This window comes from Carex rostrata, chromosome 10, assembly GCF_964058835.1.
Source record: "Carex rostrata chromosome 10, lpCarRost1.2, whole genome shotgun sequence".
NCBI classification, from domain to species: domain Eukaryota; kingdom Viridiplantae; phylum Streptophyta; class Magnoliopsida; order Poales; family Cyperaceae; genus Carex; species Carex rostrata.
Genome location: NC_135927.1, coordinates 10,004,392 through 10,027,408, shown reverse-complemented (window position 1 = coordinate 10,027,408; position 23,017 = coordinate 10,004,392). Strand labels below are relative to the sequence as shown.

General features: G+C 32.6%; 2 protein-coding genes and 1 long non-coding RNA gene across 4 annotated transcripts; 2 read left to right on the top strand and 1 right to left on the bottom strand.

The window, feature by feature from the left end:
* The first annotated feature begins 79 nt into the window (after positions 1-79).
* Positions 80-3,585, top strand: LOC144561072 (centromere protein O). The gene is made up of 13 exons (XM_078310280.1): positions 80-269; positions 469-516; positions 613-661; positions 760-808; positions 887-957; positions 1,308-1,366; positions 1,775-1,870; positions 1,968-2,025; positions 2,505-2,641; positions 2,735-2,791; positions 2,896-2,993; positions 3,095-3,288; positions 3,377-3,585. The coding sequence occupies exons 1-13, from the start codon at positions 210-212 to the stop codon at positions 3,445-3,447; spliced, it is 1,047 nt and encodes a 348-aa protein (XP_078166406.1). The 5' UTR covers positions 80-209; the 3' UTR covers positions 3,448-3,585.
* Positions 3,586-9,036: 5,451 nt separating this feature from the next.
* On the bottom strand, positions 9,037-11,366 carry LOC144561004 (uncharacterized). Of its 2 annotated transcripts, none has more exons than XR_013513546.1 (3): positions 11,077-11,366; positions 9,858-10,829; positions 9,037-9,256 (listed from the first exon to the last, which is right to left on the bottom strand). It is a non-coding gene; the product is annotated as an uncharacterized LOC144561004 (long non-coding RNA). The 2 variants fall into 2 exon arrangements; XR_013513545.1 differs by having other exon boundaries at positions 9,858-10,826.
* A 3,669-nt stretch (positions 11,367-15,035) lies between these two features.
* LOC144560780 (N-acetylglucosaminyl transferase component family protein / Gpi1 family protein) lies at positions 15,036-20,190 on the top strand. Its single transcript, XM_078310030.1, has 9 exons — positions 15,036-15,344; positions 16,119-16,421; positions 16,575-16,715; positions 16,799-16,902; positions 17,148-17,360; positions 17,608-18,105; positions 19,015-19,349; positions 19,450-19,543; positions 19,774-20,190. The coding sequence occupies exons 1-9, from the start codon at positions 15,051-15,053 to the stop codon at positions 19,907-19,909; spliced, it is 2,118 nt and encodes a 705-aa protein (XP_078166156.1). The 5' UTR covers positions 15,036-15,050; the 3' UTR covers positions 19,910-20,190.
* Positions 20,191-23,017: the final 2,827 nt, after the last annotated feature.

The following is a 23,017-nucleotide window of genomic DNA, read 5'->3' as shown; positions in this document are numbered from 1 at the left end:
GGTCCGTGATTGAAACTAAAAATATCAGTTACCTCAGAGGATCCTTTTCCTGAGAGGATCCGACAAAAAAGAAATCAAAGAAGGGGTAGCACCTCACTTGGAAGGAAGAGAGGGTACCGCGAAAACAGCAAGGTAACGAAAATTGAGAGAGAGAGAGCCAAAGGGAGAGGGAGGGAGGGGTTAGGGTTAGAGGCTCCGGTGATTCGCTGATGGCGTCGACAGAGAAAATTTCCACGGAGCCAACCATGGCTAGAACTAGTCCTTTAGAGGTTTCCTGTTCTTTACATTTTTTTTTCCTTTTTTTTTTCTTGCTTCAAATTTCCCGTTCAATATTGTGAAAGGAATTCTTTTAGTGAACGTTTATAGGTTAGTTTAATGTATTCCTGCTTGACTGCTAATTTAGTTCATCCAAGGGTGAAACTACAATTTTTATATTTTAGTGACTTCTTTTTTATAATACAATTTCAGCATGCTGAACAGTTTAGGAGGAAGTCTCATCCACAATCCAGTGAAATGGTAATTAAAATCATATTTCTTTTACTATGATTTATTTTAAAAATAATAATAATCTTGAAATTGATTTGCTGTGTTGATTTTATTTTTCTTGTTTAGGTTTTATTCAAAGAAGAGGATACACGATTGGACGCAACACGGGCACGATGTATATATTCATCTAAGCATGCTTCTAATGACCGTTTTACAATTGTTTTTATTTTATAGTAAAGTTTGGGCTAAATAAGTAATTTTTGTCACTTGCAGTGTCAGCTCTTTTGAAAAGACACGAAAACTTGAAAGAACGCCTTTCAAGGTAACTGCGCCTTTGATCACTATCTACAATAACCTGACACCAGATTAAGTTTCTTATGCAATATCTTTATTTAAACAGGGATTCAGATAAGATAATATTTGAGCGATTGCAAAGAGAATTTTCCGCTGCTAGAGTTTCCAATGCCGAAGGTATGTTTTTTAGGAGGTACACTAAATGTCCGATAATATGACTTTTATAAGGTCTCTTGTATTTTTTTTTTTTTTTTTAATTGCAATCCTTAGGTCAATACGATAAAACTTGCATGTTTTGTGGGTGCATGTCTTAAATAAGTTAGAGGTATAATTTGTAATTGAAGTCTGGGATTTATTTACTGACTCTATCAGGCTGGTATTATTAGGACCAGACTTGTATGCTGATACTTTACAGCTAGTTGGCCGTTGTGGGCCAACTGGAAACCCTAATTGGTATGCTATGTAACTACATTAGTAGCATATAACAATATGGTAATTCTAACTGTGCTGTGTCTGAAACTTTGTAGAGATATGTTTAGATGAAGAGCAATGGAACGATGGTCTTATTGCCACCATTCGTGAGAAGGTATTAATTTTTTATTTTGCAAATATACCGAATGCAAGCATGCAACTTGAAGTGGAACCTCCATTTTATGTAAATCTTTATAAAAATTTAAACCTTTCCAAATTAAACTGCAATTTGGTTTCAAGCGATGTGCAATGTAGTAGTTCAATCCTTTCCAAATAATGTTTATAGATTTTTCAGTTAAGCTTTGATCAAGTCAAATAGGGTTTTTGTTATGTAAATCTAGCCATCAGATAAATCCATTCTTTTATTCCCATTTGGGTAATTATCCCCAATTAAACATCCTCTTATCGAGTTAATACAACTGTTGAAATAAAACTTCATTATCATAAGAATTTTGTACTCATTTTTGTGCAATTAGGCCTTAATTGGTTCTCAGCCACAGTTCTACACTATTTAATAAATTAGGTTCATATTGAGGCTGATAGGAAGGCTTTGCGAGGCATGACAAGTGTACCAGCAGATCAACAGCAAATAAGGACTGCTTATAGAATTAAGAACAAGGTACCGTTTTCTAAAATATTCATTTTTCTTTGTAGGAATTTGATTTTTTTAGTATTGCTTTTATGAACTGAGTTTGGTGTCTATATGTGTGCAATAGGTCATATATTGTTTGGATGGCGCAAGAATTGGCATACTATATGAGACTTTTTTTGCTGGTATGCAAAGGTTTTTTGAATTAGATATGAGTGCTGAAATATGCATGCTTATTAAGAAATATTGAGGCATTTATTAAAGAAATGAAAATTTATCTATGCTAAACATAATGTTTGGAATTCCCTTCAAAATGAGAAAATTCCCATTTTTTCGTAAAAATATTGAAATGTTCATGTTCCCCATGGGAAATGTTGCAGAAACATTTCATTTACACCCCTATTTGTTTTAAAGAAAAAAAGGGAAAGTACCCATTGTACATTTGTACTCTTTGCTCTCTTTATATAAACCAGTAATAGAGGATAAGTAGTTGGGGGTTAAAAAAGATAATGTTGGAAAAACATGGAATGTTTTAATCTTGTGTAGGATAAGCATGAAATGTATCTTTCACTTTATACTTGTACATAGAACAATTGTTCTGTTAATTAAATAATTAATGCATTTCTTTTGGTATCTTATATATTTGTTTATTTTGGTTTCACAGGAGAGCCATTTGAGCCATACCATTGTGTGCTAGAGAGTAAATCATTTCTCGAGAAAATGACAGTATTAGAACACACAGTTCCATTCTTCCTCCCTATCAAAGAGGCCGAAACCAATTTCTTATCATCTAATGCAATTGTACTTGCACCGACTTAAAAAAACCTCTAAATTTTGGACAACATATTTGGAAACAATGTCCTCAGTTCTGATGTTATTAGTTTATGATTTCAGAAATTCATTGATTGTGTTGGGGATATGTTGCAAGCCTATGTTGATAGAAGAGAGCAGGTAATTATTACTTGTATACATTTTTTTAATATTAGGAAAAACATCATAGACAAATCTCATGGTTAAAATAATTTCAAGCTGTATTTTTATGTTGATATATGTAGGTGTGTCTTGTAAAGGAGCTATACGGACACCAAATTACGGAGCTCTTTCACAGCCTTCCCTATAACATGATTGAATTTGTATTAGAAGACTATTACTGGTATCTGCACTATTTTATGTAGTATATATATTCATTTTCTCTGTGTAATATATTATATATATTTTTTTCTTAATTTTGTACTTCATTTCCCTATTATGCAGCAAAGTAACTGTAAGTGTCAGATATGCGGAGCTTGTATCTACACTGCCAAGTAGAGCTAGGGTTTTAGCATGGCCAATTCATCCCACCAAGAAGATCTCCATTTTGGGAGAAAATGGAGGCAGTCATGTCAATTCCTCTCCTTCACGCCTGACTTATGCAGAGGAGGCGCTCACTACCATGAGCTTACCTGAAGGTACATTTAAATCTTTTTTTTCTTGAATGTGCTAATATTTCTATGCTAATTAATTCCTCTTATGTTACTGTTATTTTTCTGTATGCAGCTTATGCAGAGATCGTGCTAAATCTACAGCGTGCAATAAGACAGGTCTATCCATATATACCGAGGGATTAAATGATTTTGATGCATTTCTTGTACTTTGTTTTACTTTTCTTTTTCTGGTTTCCTTGTATCCTTTTATTTGTATAATTAGTATATATTTCTTACTTCTTTCTCAACACTTCTAATCAGAGCGTAGATTTGTTACCTGGCTAATTTCACCTTTGAATTTGCATGGAGGTCTTCTTCAGTTCTGTTTTGTTCCCTAAAATTAAAAATAGAAATGCAGTGGAATGGAGATATTTTATTCTTTATTGAAACCCGAGTATATGGTTTGTAAGTTCTGGTTACAACCTTGCAAGACGTATAAAAAATAACAGGATTAGAGTTTTTCCGATGCGAAAGCATTAAATGCTCAAGTTATTCCTAAAGATGTTAATATGGAAAAAAAAATTAGGTTTTTCCGAAAGAACCATTAAAGTTGAAGTTTTACCAAAGTTGTTGATATGCTCACTAGAAATGTAAATTCGTGTCGTTAAAAAAAAGAACAATTATATTACTCCCCCCCATTCCATCCCCCCACCATCCCCCCACTCTATCTCTCTTCAAATTAGTTTGATCTCATTTCGATCTCGTTCGTATTTCTCACGATTTATGAAAAATTTTGCGAATCTAAAATCACGAACGTTTTCTACGTAATTTTCTCTTTCAAATGAGATCCATGATGACATACTTTCGGACAACTCGTTACAGAAGTATTTATCCCTCATCATGAAAGTATTTATATCTATACAGACATATGAAAAATATTACTATAAATTATTATAAGTATTTATACTGACATATGAAAGTATTAATATCATGTATTATAAGTATTTATACTGACATATGAAAGTATTAATATCATGTATTATAAGTATTTATACTGACATATGAAAGTATTACTATCAATTATTATAAGTATTTATACTGACATATGAAAGTATTAATATCAATTATTATAAGTATTTATACTGACATATGAAAGTATTAATATCATGTATTATAAGTTTTTATACTGATATATGAAAGTATTAATATCATGTATTATAAGTATTATATGCAAAAAAATACTTTCAAGTATAGATATAAATACTTACACGATGAGAGATAAATACTTCTGTAACGACTTGCTCGAAAGTATATCATCATGGATCTCATTTGAAAGAGAAAATTACGTAGAAAACGTTCGTGGTTTTAGATTCGCAAAATTTTTCATAGATTGTGAGAAATGTGGACGAGATTGAAATGAGATAAAAAAACCCACCTCTAAAAACGTGCATGGTCCCCCCATGTGATTTGAGATTCCCCCACCCTCCATGAAAAAAATGTGCATGGTCCCTTAAATACTTTCGTACTTAGAGATAAATACTTTCGTTCTTAGAGATAAATACTTCTGTACGTAAGTATTAATACCTTATGGAAAAAAAAATGACAGCTGGAGTTTTTTGGCATTTTGTGCGGGGTTAATTGCGGGGTGGGAGGTGTGGGGTTAATTATCAGCCTCCTAAAAAAAATAGATTTTTCCAATAAATTTATAATCCTAATTTTGACTTGGTCATATCTACCTTATGACATAAGTTCTGTGTTTACACGTGAAAATTTTAAATTTTCGAATTAATTTTGTATATAGTTAAGTTTTCAAAAAATATTCAAATAATGAATGCATTAAAATCAGTTTATAAATCTTTCAATTTTGACTACTTGAGTTTTTACTAAATTAATTCTACAATTTAATTTTTTTTTTGTATGTGGATGTATCACTTGTAAAATGGATCCATTTCAACAGTTTGGATTCATCATTTTAAAAATTTAAACCAATTTAATAGATATTAGAGTTTAGTTTATAAAGAATTTTAGTGAACTTAAAAACATCCTAGTTCTACTCAAGAAACTAAATTACACTAAATTATACTAGATTAAAATAATTATATTGACAATGAAGTTAATAGTATTAAACTAAATTAGAATGAAATAAATTACACTAAATTACACTAGAATATGCGGGCCAGGACAATTTAGTTTATTTTAATCTTTTCTAATAATAATAAAACTAAATTTAATTTATTTAAACTAGTTACACTAAATTACCCTCATGCTTGACTAACTTTGAACATCTGCAATCGTTGGATGTGCTTTGATTTTTTTATCCAATGGATATATTAACACAAATTCAACGCGTGTTGTATCGAAATCAAGGTTTTAAATAGCGATTATAGCACTATAGCTTTTAAGATCCAAAAAAACTATAGCACAACCATAGCTAGCTATTTATAATCATTATAAAAGAAAAACGATTAATAGCGTTATAGCTTTTGAGGTCCGAAAAAACTATAGTACAGCTATTGTGTAGCTATAATTAGATATTTAGAACCCTGATCGAAATATACTAAATGACTAGATAGATGTAAATTACAGAGCATCATAGTCTTAGTAAATCTGTATTTTTCGAAACTAATTCTCTTTTGAGGTCCAAAAAAACTATATATCAAGATTCATACAAATTAAAATTCGTACAGAATTTATTTTTGAAATATATAAAGATTCGTCTTTTTCGAACGAATGAAAATAATTAATGTAGGAATTTGGAATTTTAGATCATCATCGCAACCCACCAAGAGGTCCAAGACATGTCAAGGTTGGTCAAGCACGCCTTGGGCCCACAATGCCACGCGTCGGACTCCACCGAGATGGTGCCGAACTTGAGAAAGGGGAGGTAGCGCAATTGGCTAGGAAAAAGTCCTATAATTGTTATACCCAAAGGTCGAGAGTTTAATTCCCTCTCACAACTTCATAGCTTCTGCGAAGATTTTCAAAAAAAGAGAAATGGTGCCGGACTTTGTTGGTAACGATTTTAACATAGCAGTTTTAACTTCATGCAGCGCACAAACCGTATGCATTGCCTTTTTTAATTCTATTGTTAGTGCGCTGCATGAAGCCAAAGCTACTATGTTAAAATATTTAGTCGACTTTATTTTGGGATTAGGATTTTGATTGTGACCTGAGATTTCATAGCTAAATTGGTGGTGCATAATGAAAAAGATTTATCTAATGTTATCATTTAATTAGTGCGAGCTTTCATAGGTTTTCTTAATTGTTAATAAAATCATAAAACAACAATTTATACAGTTTTTATAGCTCCGCGAGAGAAAAAAAATACAATTTATTATTCATCGTGACATATAAAAATCTGACTTGATAGCAGCACAACATATGACATGTGTCATGACAACACAAATTTACGTCACTAACTAAAACAACCGTTTTTTGGTTGGATTGAAATGGTCCTCTAATTTCATGATGGATCGAAATTATACAGCTGATTCTGGGTGCGTTGAGATGTTGCGTCAGATTTGTTTGCTATGATATCTAATACAACTTAATTATCTCAGCCGTTTATTGAAAATTGAAGCTAGAGTAAGGTTTATTGACATCTGCTGGAATCAACAAATCCTATTAACAGATGTAGTGTACTCTCAGGAAGAGTGTGTATCCTTTAGAAGGACTCTGACAGGGGTAAATCAACAAGAGTGGGGGTCTATTTTACACCTGATTAGCACCATCTCATTTACTCACTCCCACGATAAGGTGGCATGGCGATGGGAATCATTAGGACAATTTTCAGTCAAATCTCTCTATAGCATATTAAATTTTCGAGGCATATTAGTTGAAAATGCTATGCTATGGTGGTCTCTCCCAATTCCACATAAAATTCAAATTTTTATGTGGATTACATGCCAACATAAAATTTTGACAAAAGATGTACTTCATATTAGAGGCATGACCGGACCCATTACCTGTCAGTTCTGTAATCAAATAGAAACAGCCAACCATCTGTTTTTTGCGTGTCCCTTTGTCAAACAAGTCTAGTTCTGGATGGGATAGAGTCAAAACCACTTTAGTGTCTGGCACACCATAGAAGATGTTCTAAAATTTGCATTGACTTTAACCAAATATGATCAAATTGCATTCTTAATAATTTTTAGTGCTATTTGTTGGACAATTTGGAAACACCGAAATGAACTTTGCTTTCAACATGTTACACCAAGAACCAGCCGTAGTATTATTTTCCTAATTGTTTCTCTAATTCAATACTGGTTAGGCAAGAAGACAATGAAGGGGCAAACTCAGGAGGCGGCTCGGCTCTGGATGCCTACAGAGGAGATGCTGGATGCCATACCCCTCCGGATTTGGTGGCCTGGCGATGATCAACTGGTACCGTACCGCTCTGGTGAAGCTCACTCCGAATGACAAAAAGAGTTGCACAGGGTGCTGTTGGTCAACGGAATTAGTCCATATGCAGTTATCTAGGGTAGTCAGTTCAGACTTAGGTTTTTGCCTTTATGACAGTTGTTAGTCTTCTGGTGCACAAGCTTTATGCTTGTAAGCATGTTAGATAGATATTTCGTTGCTGGCAACTATATGGTGCCTTTTGGCTATGGTAGTAGCTTGTATAAATTAACTCTGTTTCTTAATGAAACTGGACCAATGGTCTTTTTAACCAAAAAAAAGTAAGGTTTGGGTGCTATGGATAGCATAAGGTCATTCATGCTACCGCTTCAAAACTTATTATATAAACTTCAAATTTTGATTTAAGTAGCTCAATAAATTGGTTTTATAATAAACTTGTAGAATACTAATTTTTATTATTTTTGAAATTTTCTTTACTATTTTTTATGATTTATGAAAGATGGCAAAAAATAGCTTAAAATGTTGACAATTTTCTTTGATTTTTAAGCCATCTTTCATAAATCATAAAAATAGTAAAAAAAATTCAAAAATAGTAAAAATTAGTAACTTACAAGCTTATTATATAACTAATTATTAAACTATTTAATTTGAAGTTTGAAATTTATACGATAAATTTTTGAAGCCATAGTACGGAAGACCTTATGCTATTCATAACATCCAAGCCTTACACTTGAAGCTACGGCTGGATCCATTCCCTTTTCTCTCTGTTTAATTCTTATTCATGTTTTTTTTTAAAATAACAATACGATAATCTGTTCCGTATATATAAAATTTTTAATTTTTGTTTTGGATTAAGATGAAGTAAATTTATGTGTCGTGTTCAGTGAACGGTCAGGTGTGACATTATGCATGTAGTGCTTCATGCAGCTATTCTGGTGATCCTAAATTCCAAATTAACTAATACAATTATGCAAATCATTTACTTAATCTTATAATGAATGATTCCACTCCTCTTTCATTTATAATGAATGATCTAAATCTGACTAGTTCGTATGTCTATGAAAGTATATTGTTTTCGCCGCGCAGATCATTTTGGGAACAAAGTTTCATCAAATCATTTCAACCTTTTTGACTATAAATCAAATCATCACATCCTTTAACTTTGATTGATACAAGCTTTGCATCCGTATACTGGTAGTCTATTTTAGTTGCTGGTAAATGCTTTACTGGCACATGATGCCTCTAAGTTCCTCGAAATTTAACTGATTCAACATCAATTATGGTCTACAATTTTTAATTAACCATAATTAGGTATCGATTTACCTGAGCTGTGCAGAAAGAATTTAAATCACTGTCATTGTCAATTTTTCTGGATATTATAACGGGTTAATTTTATACTATCAATTATTGATAAAAATTAAAATCCAACAACCACCAAAACCAAAAATAAATAGTGCTATACAGAGCCAATTGTGCTATCTGAAATTACAGAGATACAACCAAGGAGAAATAACCACAAAACAACACGTGTAACCAGATTTGATATAAAATTAGAAATAAAAGCACCCTTTTGCAGAAATCCCCTTTCCAACGGTTTATTTTACCTTTAATACTGCTCATTTGCAAATCTCAACCTTGATGCGTTTAGCTAAACCTACAAAGCACAAACAGGAAAGATAAATCAGCTTTTTAGTATAGAATATACTGCACACTAATCCATAAACCAAGGATTGCTCGCAGGTTTTCAAATTAATATTTCTGTAGTTTCTTGTCCTATATTTATATTTGTTTGCTGAATCATTATACTTATGTTAGATAGCTCTAGATTCCCAATTTATGTGGTCTACTTACCTCAACAGAATGCAGGCATGGTAATAACTAATGAGTAAACAACACTAATCTAATAACATGTTTTTGACAGAAATCAGAATTCATGCATCCCAAGTTCCCAACTACTGCAAATGTTTAAAATTAAAGCTTAAAAAGACCAATCTCTCAGTTTTTTATTGAACACTTATCAGTTCGTCACTTTGTTAGTTAATACAAAGAATGATAGAAGTTTCCTATCCATGTTATGATTTAGATAATCAAAACAGGTTGCTCCTTCAGATAGCCATCCCTAAATGGTTTTCGCTCTTTTTAAATAAAGCCTCAATTAATTAAACCAAAGAAGAACCCACGACCGTACTGATATGGTACCAATTTGGTTGCATATGTGTGTTTTGTAATTATAAATTATTTAAATAGCTACTGACCTTGTGCCTATATTGGTAGTGAAACTGAATGGTGTCTTCTGGTAAGTAGCATAGAAAGATTCATCCCATGTGCTAATCTTCACCTTAGGAATGTGCTTGAATCTGTTCCACTCAGAACCACTTTCTTCTTGGTTTGCCATCTTCAGAAATAACTCCTCACTACACTCAATTCTTAGCTTTTGTGGAATTGTCACCGTCAAGTATTCTGGTTGTCACTTACTCCACTGCCACTCTTTCCAATTGAACATTTGTAAAACCTAGTTCACTCAATTTTGGAAATGCGGGCATGGCATACTCGTTGCCATTGTATCTCTACCTTGGATACCCTCCCAAAAGAAATCTTCTCCCACACTCACAATTGAATATGCATCATTTATGGGAAGACAATCCAAATTGGGGAGTTGGCATACGGGGCAAGCCCCTCAAAGCAAGCACAATTAATTATCTGAATAAATCTCAAATTTGGAAGAGCTGCTCCCAAATTCAACCAATTAGGAAGGTGAATTAGCAGCAACACCAACGTTTTCTCTCAAACCCTTCTCTTCTTCGATCAGCCAGTTGACTACCAGCTCAGTATCTTCTTCAAACTTCTCTCCCACAATGTCATCTAGCACAATAGAGGGATCAGTTTTGCAGCTGATGATCGAGTCCACTCGATAAACTCAATCGGAAGACCTAGGAAGATTTGTGATTCGGTCAAACCCAGATCAGCCTTTCTCTTGGCAATTACCTCTAGCCTCGAATTGATATTCTTGATTTTGGAACCAATCTCATGAGCAAAGAACGGATTGCTAAAGCAAGAGTGCAAGAGAACAAACGAAAGCCACAACGTGAATTTAAAAAGGAATGGGAACTGGAGCCAGCAAGGTGTTCCTTTGCCTTGATCTGACATAGGTCGATGACGTCATCGGCATCATACATGATATCCTTGAGCTGCATGAGCCACCGCTTGATGGCACTGCTGTTGCTCTGCTAAATCTCAGCATAAGAGGAAAGAGAGATTGGAATGAGTATAGTTGGAGAATGTGGTTCACAAACTAGATTTCTTTAATTAATTCAACTAGGATCAAAGATTACATAATTGGAAAACAAGGAAATGGTGAACAAATGCTTTTGCTTTGTGCAATGTGGGCACCCATATCTTTCATTCTTTACTTTGTTGGTACAGAAATTCATTGCTTTCTACAATTAACCATCGTTTTCTTGGCTGGGGTCTTACCAAATTATTGTAGATCCGTCACTGGATGACATCACCGACCTCTGCTGGCTCCAGTTCCTGTTCCTCTTCAAATTATCGTTGTGGCCGCCGTCGTTTGTTCTCTTGCACGCTTGCTTCCGCAACCCGTTATTTGCTCATGAGATTGGTTCCAAAATTAAGGATATCAATTCAAGGCTAGAGGAAATTGGTAAGAATTGGTAAGAGAAAGGCTGATCTGGGTTTGATCGAATCACAGATCTTTCTTAGGCCTTTCGATCAACCGCCGCAAGACGTTTGAGACCGAAGAAGAGAGAGGGTTTGAGAAAAAACGTTAGTGTCGCTGCTACTGTGGGAATGGGAGGAGTATAAATGAGAATTCCTATCTCTGAATGATTCCGGACCGTCCGATCCGTTTTGGGACCACTCCAGCGAAAGGATCAGAGAATTGGGGAGGAATTCCGGTTAAATTATTTTTTTTAAAGAAAGGATAAGGGTTTGCCGTTATTTTATATTGATTGAAATTTGTTCAAATAATAAATTAATTTGTAGAAAACTAATTTATTTAATCAATTAATTAATCTACATGCTAAAAAAAATGCAAATGAAAATTCATATTTTGAACATGTGTAATTTTTTTTAAGAAATACCACAGGCATAATCTTTCTGAGCAAAAAAAAGAACATCGTATAATATTCGATCCATATTCGACAAATTAGATATGGTTTTACATTCCAATAAACATACGAAATTTCAGAAACTTTTCAGGTTTTCATGTTTTTTCAAAATCTATCCAAAACGTAAATTTTTTTATGGTTTTAAACTGAATTACCGTAAATTTTTTTTTGAGGTTTTGAAATTCAAAACCGTAAATATTTTTGCGATTTCAAAAAAAAAGGACGAAGAAGAAACCCCAATATTTTTTTGCGATTCCAAACCAATATTAATTTTTTTGTATTTTTCATATTATTTTTTGAATTAAATAGAAATATTTATAATTTATTTATTTTTTGTATTGAAATATTAGAAATATTTTATATATTTCTTTAAAAATAGATGGAATACTATATAATTTGATTTATTAGAAAGACTACTACAAATAATCCGGATCAACATTTTCCATGCTGGCGGCTGTAAGAAAAATTAATATTTTTTTATGAGTTATTGGAAACAAAATAAAAATGCTTGGATTTTGAGTTATTGATCCCGGTTCAAAAGCCACTTCTAAGTAAAATTTTGTCATCCTTCTAGTAAATTCAATTTCTACAAAGTTGTATCTATTTTTGAAAAAAAATTAAGTTATTTAATGATTGTTATTAAAAAAGAATTCTCAAAATAGATACAACTTTTTCAAAATTAAATGTACTAGAAGGATCACAATATTTTCTTTATTACTTAGAAGTCACTTTTAAATCGGGATCAATAACTCACAATCTAAGCATTTTTTTTTCTAATTACTCATAAAGAAATATATTAATTTTTCTTACAACCGCAAAAAATCTGGCATGAAAATGTTGATCCAGAGTTATTTGTAGCAGTATTTCTAATAAATCAATTATATAGTATTTCAACTATTTTCAAAGAAATATATAAAATATTTCTAATATTTCAATACAAAAAATAAATAAATTATAAATATTTATATTTAATTCAAAAATAATATCAAAAAATACAAAAATTCATATTGGTTTGGAACCGTAAAAAATATTGCGGTTTCTTCTTCTTCTTTTTTTAAACTGCAAATTTTTTTTGCAGTTTGGGTAGATTTAAAAAAAAATCTGAAAACCTGGATAGTTTCTAAAATTTCATTTCTTTTTGGATATTAATAAAAATTCCGGTATATATTTCCCTTTTATTTGATATTGAAATTGCCTTTTGTAAGAAAATTATTGACGGCCATTTAATAAATTCAATTATTTATTGTAAAAAAATGTAATTTTTTTTAACTAATTTGTTTTCAACAAATAGTACTAATAACAACAATATTAATAGTAATAATTAGTACCAAAAGAGTTAAATTTGAAAGAAAGAATATCTATTTAAAGAAGTTACGATAGAAATATCTAAATTTCTCTAATAATAATAATATTAGTGATACTTTTATATTAGCATTCATCATTTTCATAGTTCTCGATAGTCTTTTTTTATTTTCGACCTTAGCTTGGCTGCAAGTATATATAGTTCATACTCTGAAACAACCGAAATTTTTTTTAGTTACTATTTCATTAATTTAAAATTAATTAAACACCACTCTAATCAACATAATTTAAAAAATACCACCCACGCTCTCTCAATTCGCATATCAAATCTGGTGTACATTCTGAGAGAGGACACCAATTTAATGCGCGGTCTTAAAAAAGAGCACCGCTTGATATCTCAGCTGGGTGCGCACCATTTTTTTTGGATTGCCACGTTTGACGTTTCTAAAAAAATTTGTATCTCACAGGCACATTTTGACCAAAATTTGCATTTCATTAAGATCGATTTTTTTTTTTAATTGTCACGTTTCTCGCTCACTCATTGCCACGTTCAAATGAAATAAAAAAAGAAGATAGTCTATTATGTTCTTTAGTCGGATTCCTCAATCTAACTGGGAGACAAAAAAAAAAATATCAACTAACCAGTATAGTAATATTTGATTTATTCGGTCGAATATTTCTATTCGGTTGCAATTTGAATAGAAAATCTATATACGGTCCAAATATACTGTTTAGAGCATATTGCCGGTTTAGAATATGTTAACAGTGATAAAATACCGGTTTAGAGTATAATAACAATGGTTTATATACCACATATTACCGGTTTAGAGTATATTACCGATATAAAGTATATTAACAGTGATAAAAATATCAATTTAGAATATATTAACAATGATTTATACTACATATTGCCGTATACTTGATTTTATATATGAATTCTCATTTAAAATCCATATATATAAAGTCCGCATATGCGGTATACGGTGGCTTTTTACATATCACATATAAACTGAATATTAAAACATTGCAACTAACACATAACTCATTGTACCTGTACCCCAAAAAAAAAAATAATTGGTGTGCACTCTCAGTTGGGGCAACAATTGGTGCGCCTCCCCAGTGTGTGCACCGAATTAGTGCCCTCTCCTAGGATGCGCACCAGTCAGATTTGATGTGCACCCTGAGAGCATGTGGGTGGACCAGACATTTGCTAACGGGTTACCCGTGACCCGTTCCGGGTTACCCGTTACGGGTAACGGGTAGGACGGGTAAAGGGGTAGGTCGGGTACGGGTAAAACCCGTAACGGGTAGACGGGTAATTTTTCCAAAACCTCTATCTGGTCCGTTTATTACCCGTACCCGTTGCGGGTTGACGGGTACGGATCCGGGTATCCGGGTACGGGTCCGGTCCGCCCGTTTTTTTTTTTTTTTTTTTTTTTTTTCTGTTTTTTCCCTTTTTTTTTCTGTTTTTTTCAAAAAAATTCAAATTTTTTTGAAGTGAAACGGGTCGGGTACGGGTAACAGGTACGGGTATGCGGGTAGATGGGTACGGGTATGCGGGTAGATGGGTACGGGTAGGCGGGTACGGGTAGACGGGTAGACGGGTACGGGTATAACGGGTTTTTTTTCAAATTAGGTTGTCCGGTCCGTTTATTACCCGTACCCGTCTACCCGTTTGTACCCGGGCAACGGGTACGGGTACCACGGATAACGGGTACGGGCCGGGCAAAACGGGTTCTACCCGTTCCGGGTTTAGCAAATGCCTATGGGTGGTAACTGGTAACTGCAATATTATATGAATTTGAGTGGTGATTAATTCTGAATTAATGAGGTGGTAACTAAAAAAATTTCTGCTGAAACAACACCAACAAACACAACCCTTTATAATCAGCTCAACCTAAAATAGTGGCCCCAAGGCCCAAGCCCATAACTACTAAAACAAACGAATTAGAAGTTAATTAAAACTGGCCCAACCATGACCCGACTTCGCTAACCCGTATTTAATTGCTTCCATTGCCAATGGGTCCCATCTTCAGTTCCTTCTCCTCTACTTCTACGTCTAATACCACTTCCCGATCTTGGCATGCATCTGAAATGGCGAATAGTAGTAGTGAGAAAAATGAGAAGAAAAAGTGTCGAATCTGGTGGCCAGAGCAGTTATCGCGACTCGAACCCAGATCTTCTCCCACCACCCTTCACAGCCTCTTGTTCGGTTGGTGCTTTAATGGCGCAGATACTCTCGATTTAGTTGTAGCTTCGCGCATTCCTTTGGGTAGAGTTTCAATATCTTTTCCCCGATTTGATGATCTTCAGGTAATTTTTATATGCTCATTTAGTTTAATTGTAGTTCTTTTATGTGTTTCCCGGTTACTGGTCCAGTTGTATCAGAGTGCCGCGCCCTGGAATCATTTGGATAATTTGTAACCTAGATCTGGCACCAGTCTAATGCATCATTGGAGACATCGATTTAAAACCAGGGGTTCTTTTCTGGTAGAAATCGAGCTTGTTGCTTTCATTTATGCTCTTTCAAGCTTAGTGTTGTATGGAGGTCTGTTGGAATGATTTCCTAGTAACCACTCCTTTGTGTTACCAGCATCATATTTTTTGAATAAATTGGAAAATGATTCATTTTTGTACTTCTGACATAGTATACCTAAATGTTGCTGTGTATACATCAGAAATAGAGAAATAAACCATTTGCCTCGGAAACCGATCAATGAAGATGGACATTTTTCTTAAATAGGCTACATATTTTGTATCTTTTAATAGGGTAAAATGGGCATTTTATAAATTTAAAATGAGTTTTAACAGAATAGGTAATAAAATGGGTAAATTTGTGGGTTTTTGAAATTTAGAAAGGTAAAATTGATATTATGAATTTTAGAGGGGGGAATACGTATTTTTAAAGTTTTTGAGGGGTATACATGAAACTCCCCCAACTTTTAATTATAAAAAGAAAATTCAGCTTTTGGGTTTTTTTCAGTACCTGTACCTCTCAGCTGTGATGCTGGTAAACAGTTGAACTAGTAACAAATAGTTTTTAACTCTCTTTTGAAATTTGTGTAAAGTTCCTTGTTAACATTTCAGGAAACCCTTACTTTGATAAACGGGAAGATGCCTTACCGGCTCCAAGATAAGGCATTGTTCACACTTGTTGGCTGTTGCACCATGCGAAAAACCACATTTGCATCAGAAAAGGAACAAAATGGAGATGTTAAAGAAGGTTATTCAGAATTTCATAGGGGTATTCTTATAAACAGTGGTTTTTGGATCGAGATATTACTCAGTGAATCAAAAAGTGTATCTTTCGGCAACGGAGGTGCGATAACTGTGCCAGTGGTTCACAATTTGCAAATAGGCGCTGTTTTGTTTGAAAATTGTGATTTCCACGTATGTAAGTTACGAAACTTCTCTTCTATTTTTTACTTGTGTAATTATATGTTAATTTTTAATACTTCTGTTATTCATTGAATGAATTAAGTACGGGAACGTCTACTCTTTTTTATTTTGTTTAATGTTTAATTTTATTAAACATTTTTTCAGGTTATACTTTATGAAATTCCTGCATTGGGGAAAGGCCATTATAGTCTGAACCCTTGGGGAATTTCACAAGAAAAGAGATCTGCTCTTAAAAAACCAAGGTGGATTAAAGACCTTGAGAATAAACCGCTAGTTGTCGATTTGGTATGGTTTCAATCTTTGTTGTTCATTAGAAATTAACCTAGCTTTCATTGCGAATTTTCACTTTTCTATGTTCATCCGTGAAGGAATCAGTTATTTTGGCGCTTAATTGTTCAAACCATGTTAAGTTGTCTATTGAGGAGCAAGCTCGGATCACTAGACCAGTACCACATTCCTTCCTTGTAACATTGTAATTTTTTTCCTCAAATATGCCTGTTTATACTTTTTATCTGTAAATATATAGTGCATGGCTACAATTATGACTCTGTAGTTCATGTGTGGCATGGTACCAGCATATCAATATCTAGACAGTATAGTACATGACAAAATTAAGACTGGTACGAGTTAGGTACCAGAAACATGATACAGATATTCCAAAATAGACTATTGGTTTTTCTTTCCTCTATGCTTATTGTTTTTTCGAATGCTATGCAGATCTGATGTGGTTTGGCATTGTGTGGCTTTAAGCGTGGCTTCCATATCAACTGTTGTATACCTCTTCATTCAATGGTCCCACAAGCTTCTTACTTGCTATGGGAAGGGACTATTATTCCTAGGAAAATTGTTTCCTTACTCCTGCAAAAATGTTCACATTAGGAGCTGTCAATTTCTCTATTGGCCAGTTTTGCTACAAAGTAAGACTTCTAGGTATAATAATTCTCTCTCTTATTGTAGATATGGTGTCAGACATGTTATACCAGATTTTAGTTATTGTCTGAGATGATCTTACACAAAATACTGAACATAGACAAATTGGCTGATTTCAACTTTCAAAAAAATCAAAAGACAAATTGGCTGATTTCATACAGGTATTATACCAAGTGAGATTATAATTCTTTTACTTTGCACTGGTATTATCTTAATATTTTTATTATTATTTGTTATTTTTGTGCAGTTTGTTTCCAAATGTAGAATTCAGCCATAGGTCTTCATTGCAGAAGCACATCCTTTGGTCGAGCATTTCCACAGATATTACCTTTGGAATTCTGCTTTCAATTTTGTTATTTACAAATACCAAATTAATTTCAAAATGGATCTTCTCAGTTTCCCATACTTTTACCGAAAGTGTTCTACGGTCAGGTTGTGTGTGGCTGATGGGTGTACCAGCTGGGTTCAAGTTAAATACCGAATTGGCTAGGGTTCTTGGCATGGCATCACTAAATGCAATTCAAGTTTACTCGACAATTTGGTATTTTATTGGAACTAGTATTCTGGGGCATATAATTGTAACATTTGTAATCACGGGAGTTACTTTTGGTGCAACTTTGCAATTTTCACTGTTTGTGGATTTAGTTAACCTTGCTACATTACATGTGGCTAGTCTTCACTGGTTGGTCTCAGTTTTATACTCCGGGCAAATTCAGGCTTTGGCATCTCTCTGGCGCATTTTTAGGTAATACTGTATTGGATCTTATGAAAATTCTAAAGTCAAGTGTAATGTTAAAAGGACTTCATTTTCTAAAATAAAAAAGTAGGATAATGTTATTGTTTTTTCATTTTCATTTTGAAGCTTCAAATATACAAATATTTTGGCTGAAATGTATTCAGATTTGGAGAAATAATTACATCTGAAATTTCTCTAAAATTACTTGCATTTTTTCAGGTGAATGAGGCTATGGTACTTTGCAATGCACATATCAAGTGGTACTGTGGATTCATATCTTTGTTTTTAAAATTCAAACAGTCGGTCTAAACCACTCAGCATGATCTCCATATGAAAGTGTAGTTGGAGACCAAAATTTATATTTTTTAAAATTATTTTACTATTTTTTAGATAGATAGAAAATCACTACTTTCTTATGGTCCGGAATCTATAGATCAGGTGATCTACCAATCTAAAAAAAATAGTAAAAAGATTCTAAAAAATGTAAAAAAATTCTCAAAGTTATTTTCATATGAAGATCATATGTTGAGCGGTTCGGATCGATTGTTTGGACATTAAAAATGAAGAAATTAATCCATAGTACAGCTTGATGTGCTCATTGCAAAGTACCATAGCCTCTCTCTTTTCAGCTAGGTGCAAATCCTTATTGTTTCCTTTCTTACTCGTGTTTCTGATCCCAACATCTGTTTTAGAATGATAAATCCTAGTCCTCCACCCCCCGCCTTCATTTTTGTTCCATAATTTTTCTTTACAGTTGTAGTAGATGAGTTTCCAAAAATTTCCAGGCTTTCTTTGCGATTTTTTTTTTCTTAGTTTAGGAATAAAATTAGAACTGTCCTTTTTCTCCTTCATAAAAACGTTACACTTGATGATCCAACTTCTAAAGCTGATATGTCTTTAAATTTTTTTGTATTATAGTGGGAGGAAATGGAACCCGCTTAGACAGAGGTTAGACAGCTATGATTACACTGTTGAGCAGCACGTAGTGGGCTCCTTGATATTTTCACCCCTCCTTTTGCTTCTCCCCACCTCATCTGTTTTTTACATCTTTTTCACCATTTTAAGTACCATAATTACCCTTCTGTGCATCTTCATAGAGGTACTTATCTCTGTTATGTATGTGACCCCTTATTATGAAATCTTCCTCTGGGTCATGAACAAGAGGAGATTTCCTTCTGGTTTTTGGTTCAAAAATGTATCTCTATCAGATGAGGTTGTGGTTTCTTCTCTCCGTAGTAATCATGCAAAACTAGGTAATATTTTCATTTGTTGTTTGTTTATTTATTTTATTTCATTACATACCTTTTACTCTTGATAAATTTTTCTTATAATTCATGTATGCATTTGTTGCAGGGAAATTAATTGGACCTCACTACAAGAAAATGTTTTCTAGGGCTTCTTCATCTTTTGCTAAATCAATGGCGTTTGGTGTGCTTACTGGTCATAGGTAACATACTTCTAGTATTTTAATCTTGCCTTTTATCATTAAAAAATAAAAATTCAAAGATTATACTTTTCAGAATTACTCATTTGCAAAATTAATTAATCTATAAGATGATTTATTGTGAAATAGGCATCTTCAAGGGATTCACTTAAGAACATCACATGTAGAAGTATTTATTTGTTTCTTCTTCATTGTCTCACCCCTTAATGCAATTAATTGGTTTTTTAAAACAGAATACCTTCAAATTTGAACACAAGAATGCCACCCATCAATCCATGGATGAAATTAGGTTTCAATGAATATTGGAATTTATGTTATGGCTCAATTCTAGCATTGAGATCTGTGCAAAAGAAAGAATGTTCTTGCTGAAGTGAAGAACATAGCATACTTTGACTCTAATACATTCCTTTATGTGATGTCAGTTAGGAAATTGACGATTTAGGGATAGTTGTCTTCTCTTTTCATTTTATTTCAGGGGATATCTTCTATCTTTTATGTTCTTTGTTTATTTTGAGTATTACTTTTCAAAATGTATTATGCAAATATTATTGTTGTTTTTAATATCATTTTTTTTGTTCTGGATTGTTTACTCAAAGCTTACCTTGTTAAGGCCTAAGATTATTTTTACAGTATAGACAACTGAATGTACCATATATATTGTGCACATATATATGGACATCTTGTATTTTATTTTACGGTTGGAGGACTCATGAACAATTTCTTTGAGAATAAACTCCAACACGTCTTTGACATAATAACAATTTCTGTTCATATTTTTAATTAATTTAGACTGTATTTTTTATGTAAGATCATCAAAACTTATTTATACACTCTAAATTATGTCTATTATATGTTCATAAATTATTCTTGTAAAATCAAATGGATAACACTAATATTGTGTATAAAAATCACATTGACTTTACTTACAGTTTGTTTTGGTGCCTATTCATCTTTTTAATCAATTTCGTTTTTTTTTTAATATAATTGTACGATCATCAAAACTGATAGATAAATCATATCTTATGTCTTTTTACATATGAATAAAATTCTTCTTGAATGTATTTATAGTGTTTGAGGTTGTCTGATCATGTTTTTATTCAATTTAGGTCTCATTATATACTTTAAATTGTCTATTGCATATTCATAAACATACTCGTTATATACAATTAATATTATGCTTAAAATCACCTTGTATTCACTTATAGTGTGTTTGGTTGTAGTTCATAATTTTAATCACTTTAGTCTTTCTCTTTCTCGTTTGTGTCCGAATGTTTAGGATCAGAATTAATTAACCCTCCTAAATTCTGAAATTAATATAATATTTTTGTAAATATTTAGTTTAGAACTTCATTTTCAAAAACCAAAAAGAATCGGGACTTGCCCCCATCCCCTCCTGAATTGGCATCCTTTGAGACATCACATATTTTGCGGGACTTTTTGGAAAATCTCAACCGTTCAAATACATTATGCACGAATCTCAAAGCTCAAATAATACTGTTATCCCCGAATAGGTACGGGACACATCGATCACCAAATTTTTTTTATATACCATAATAAAAGAAAATAAACCAAAACACCTCCGTTTTGGGAAATTCCACATTTATTCAGTCTGCGGCCCCATTTGGCGGGGACCGTAGAGCCAATCTGCGGCCCGCTAAGTGAGACTAGATTGACTTTGTGGCTTGAGTAAATGTGAAATTCCTCTGTTTTGGGTGTTGTTGTTGTTGTTTTTTTTTTTTTTTGTTTTGTTTTGTTTTGTTTTGTGGTATGCAAAGTATGAAATATCTCAGAGACTTAGAGGATACGCACTTGCCCCTCCCTAACTCAAGTATAACATAGTTCTACCGACTACAATATAACTACTAAAAACAATTAAACAAAACAAGATGACTCGATATTTATACAAAATAATATCATTACATTATATAAAAATAAATTTTCTTGAAGAAAATGTTGTATTCAGGTTGGCTTGGTTATTTATTCATTCATTTATTTATTTATTTATATATATTTATTATTATTATTATTAGAGGTGGGCTACGGTGAGTTGCGAAGTAAAGCGACTATTTTACTTCACGCTCATATTTTGTGGTTTTTAAGTTCAAAACGTTAATCCGAACCGTTCATCTTGTTCTCCATATTGAAATGTGCTTGGAGACCAAATTTTACATTTTTTGGAATTTTTTTACTATTTATTAAGCAATTTTGAAAGTCGCTGATCTGATGGTCCAGAATATTTTACTCTTTTTTTTTACTGTTCACAGCAAAACAACAATTTTCAAAAATGCTTAATAAATAGTAAAAAAATTCCAAAAAATATAAAATTTGGTCTCCAAGCACATTTCAATATGGATTAAACATCTAACGGTTCGGATCGGTCATTTGGACTTTCAAAATAAAAATACGGCGTGAAGTAGAAACGCGTTTTACTTCGCAACTCACCGTAGCCCACCTCTTATTATTATTATTATTATTATTATTATTATTATTATTATTATTATTATTATTATTTTGAGTAAACGTTGGAGGTCTAATTAAGTTATCCAACTATTTAATATGAGGAGGGATCCAATTACATCTTTTTTAGTGACACCGAATGACACTCTTAATTTTCATTCAAAGTTCAAATAGTCAATCTAACCCGTTCAACATAATGGATATATTAAAATGTGCTTACAGATCAAATTTTATATTTTTTTTGAATTTTTTTTACTATTTATTAAGTATTTAACAAAATCGCTATATTCAGACCATTGAATTTTTGTACCCATCTTAATAAATAGTAAAAAAATTCAAAAAAATGTAAAATTTGATCTGCAAGGACATTTTAACATATCCATCATGTTGAACAATTTGGATCGACTATTTGGACTTCGAAAATATAGAGTGTAATCCGGTGTTACCGAAAAATGATGTAATTGGATCCCTCATTTAATATTCATATAGGATTTCCGTCCGGATTTCGAAGGGCGTTGTCTTTGTCACTGGACCAAATACTAAGTCTCAAATTGGCTTGGTTATTAATTAATCAAACTTATTTTATTAAATCCAAGTTTGGCTAAGTTATTTTTGCGATTTCAAACAGTCGATTTGAAGCACTCAACATGTTCTCCATGTTATAATGTGTTTGTTGACCAAATTTTACATTTTTTGAATTTTTTTACTATTTGAAAAATCACTGTTTACCCTTCAAATATAAAATCCATAAACTTTAAAATCATGTCAGATGAGTCGGATAGATTGTTTGGATTAATTGAATTACACTTACATCCTTAATATTATGGTAATTTTTTTCGATCAGATGAGGTAAAGATATATTGTGTCATTACATACTGCATATTCATCAAATTAAGTTTCAGAATTGACATATAATTACAAATAAATATTGTAAAACCGAGTAATTAAGAGAATGAATTCTATATTTGATACATCGAATGAAACTTAGTTATTGAAAATCACAATTTTTTTTTTTGCAAT

What these genes read in the sequence shown, in the direction of transcription:
- LOC144560780 (XM_078310030.1), top strand. Translation starts at nt 15,051, where the DNA reads ATGGGTCCCATCTTCAGTTCCTTCTCCTCTACTTCTACGTCTAATACC. An exon ending in TTGAAAATTGTGATTTCCAC is followed by an intron (nt 16,422 to 16,574) that starts GTATGTAAGTTA and finishes ACATTTTTTCAG; the next exon opens with GTTATACTTTATGAAATTCC. An exon ending in TCTCTCTGGCGCATTTTTAG is followed by an intron (nt 18,106 to 19,014) that starts GTAATACTGTAT and finishes TTTGTATTATAG; the next exon opens with TGGGAGGAAATGGAACCCGC.
- LOC144561072 (XM_078310280.1), top strand. Translation starts at nt 210, where the DNA reads ATGGCGTCGACAGAGAAAATTTCCACGGAGCCAACCATGGCTAGAACT. An exon ending in ATCCACAATCCAGTGAAATG is followed by an intron (nt 517 to 612) that starts GTAATTAAAATC and finishes TTTCTTGTTTAG; the next exon opens with GTTTTATTCAAAGAAGAGGA. An exon ending in GGACGCAACACGGGCACGAT is followed by an intron (nt 662 to 759) that starts GTATATATTCAT and finishes TGTCACTTGCAG; the next exon opens with TGTCAGCTCTTTTGAAAAGA.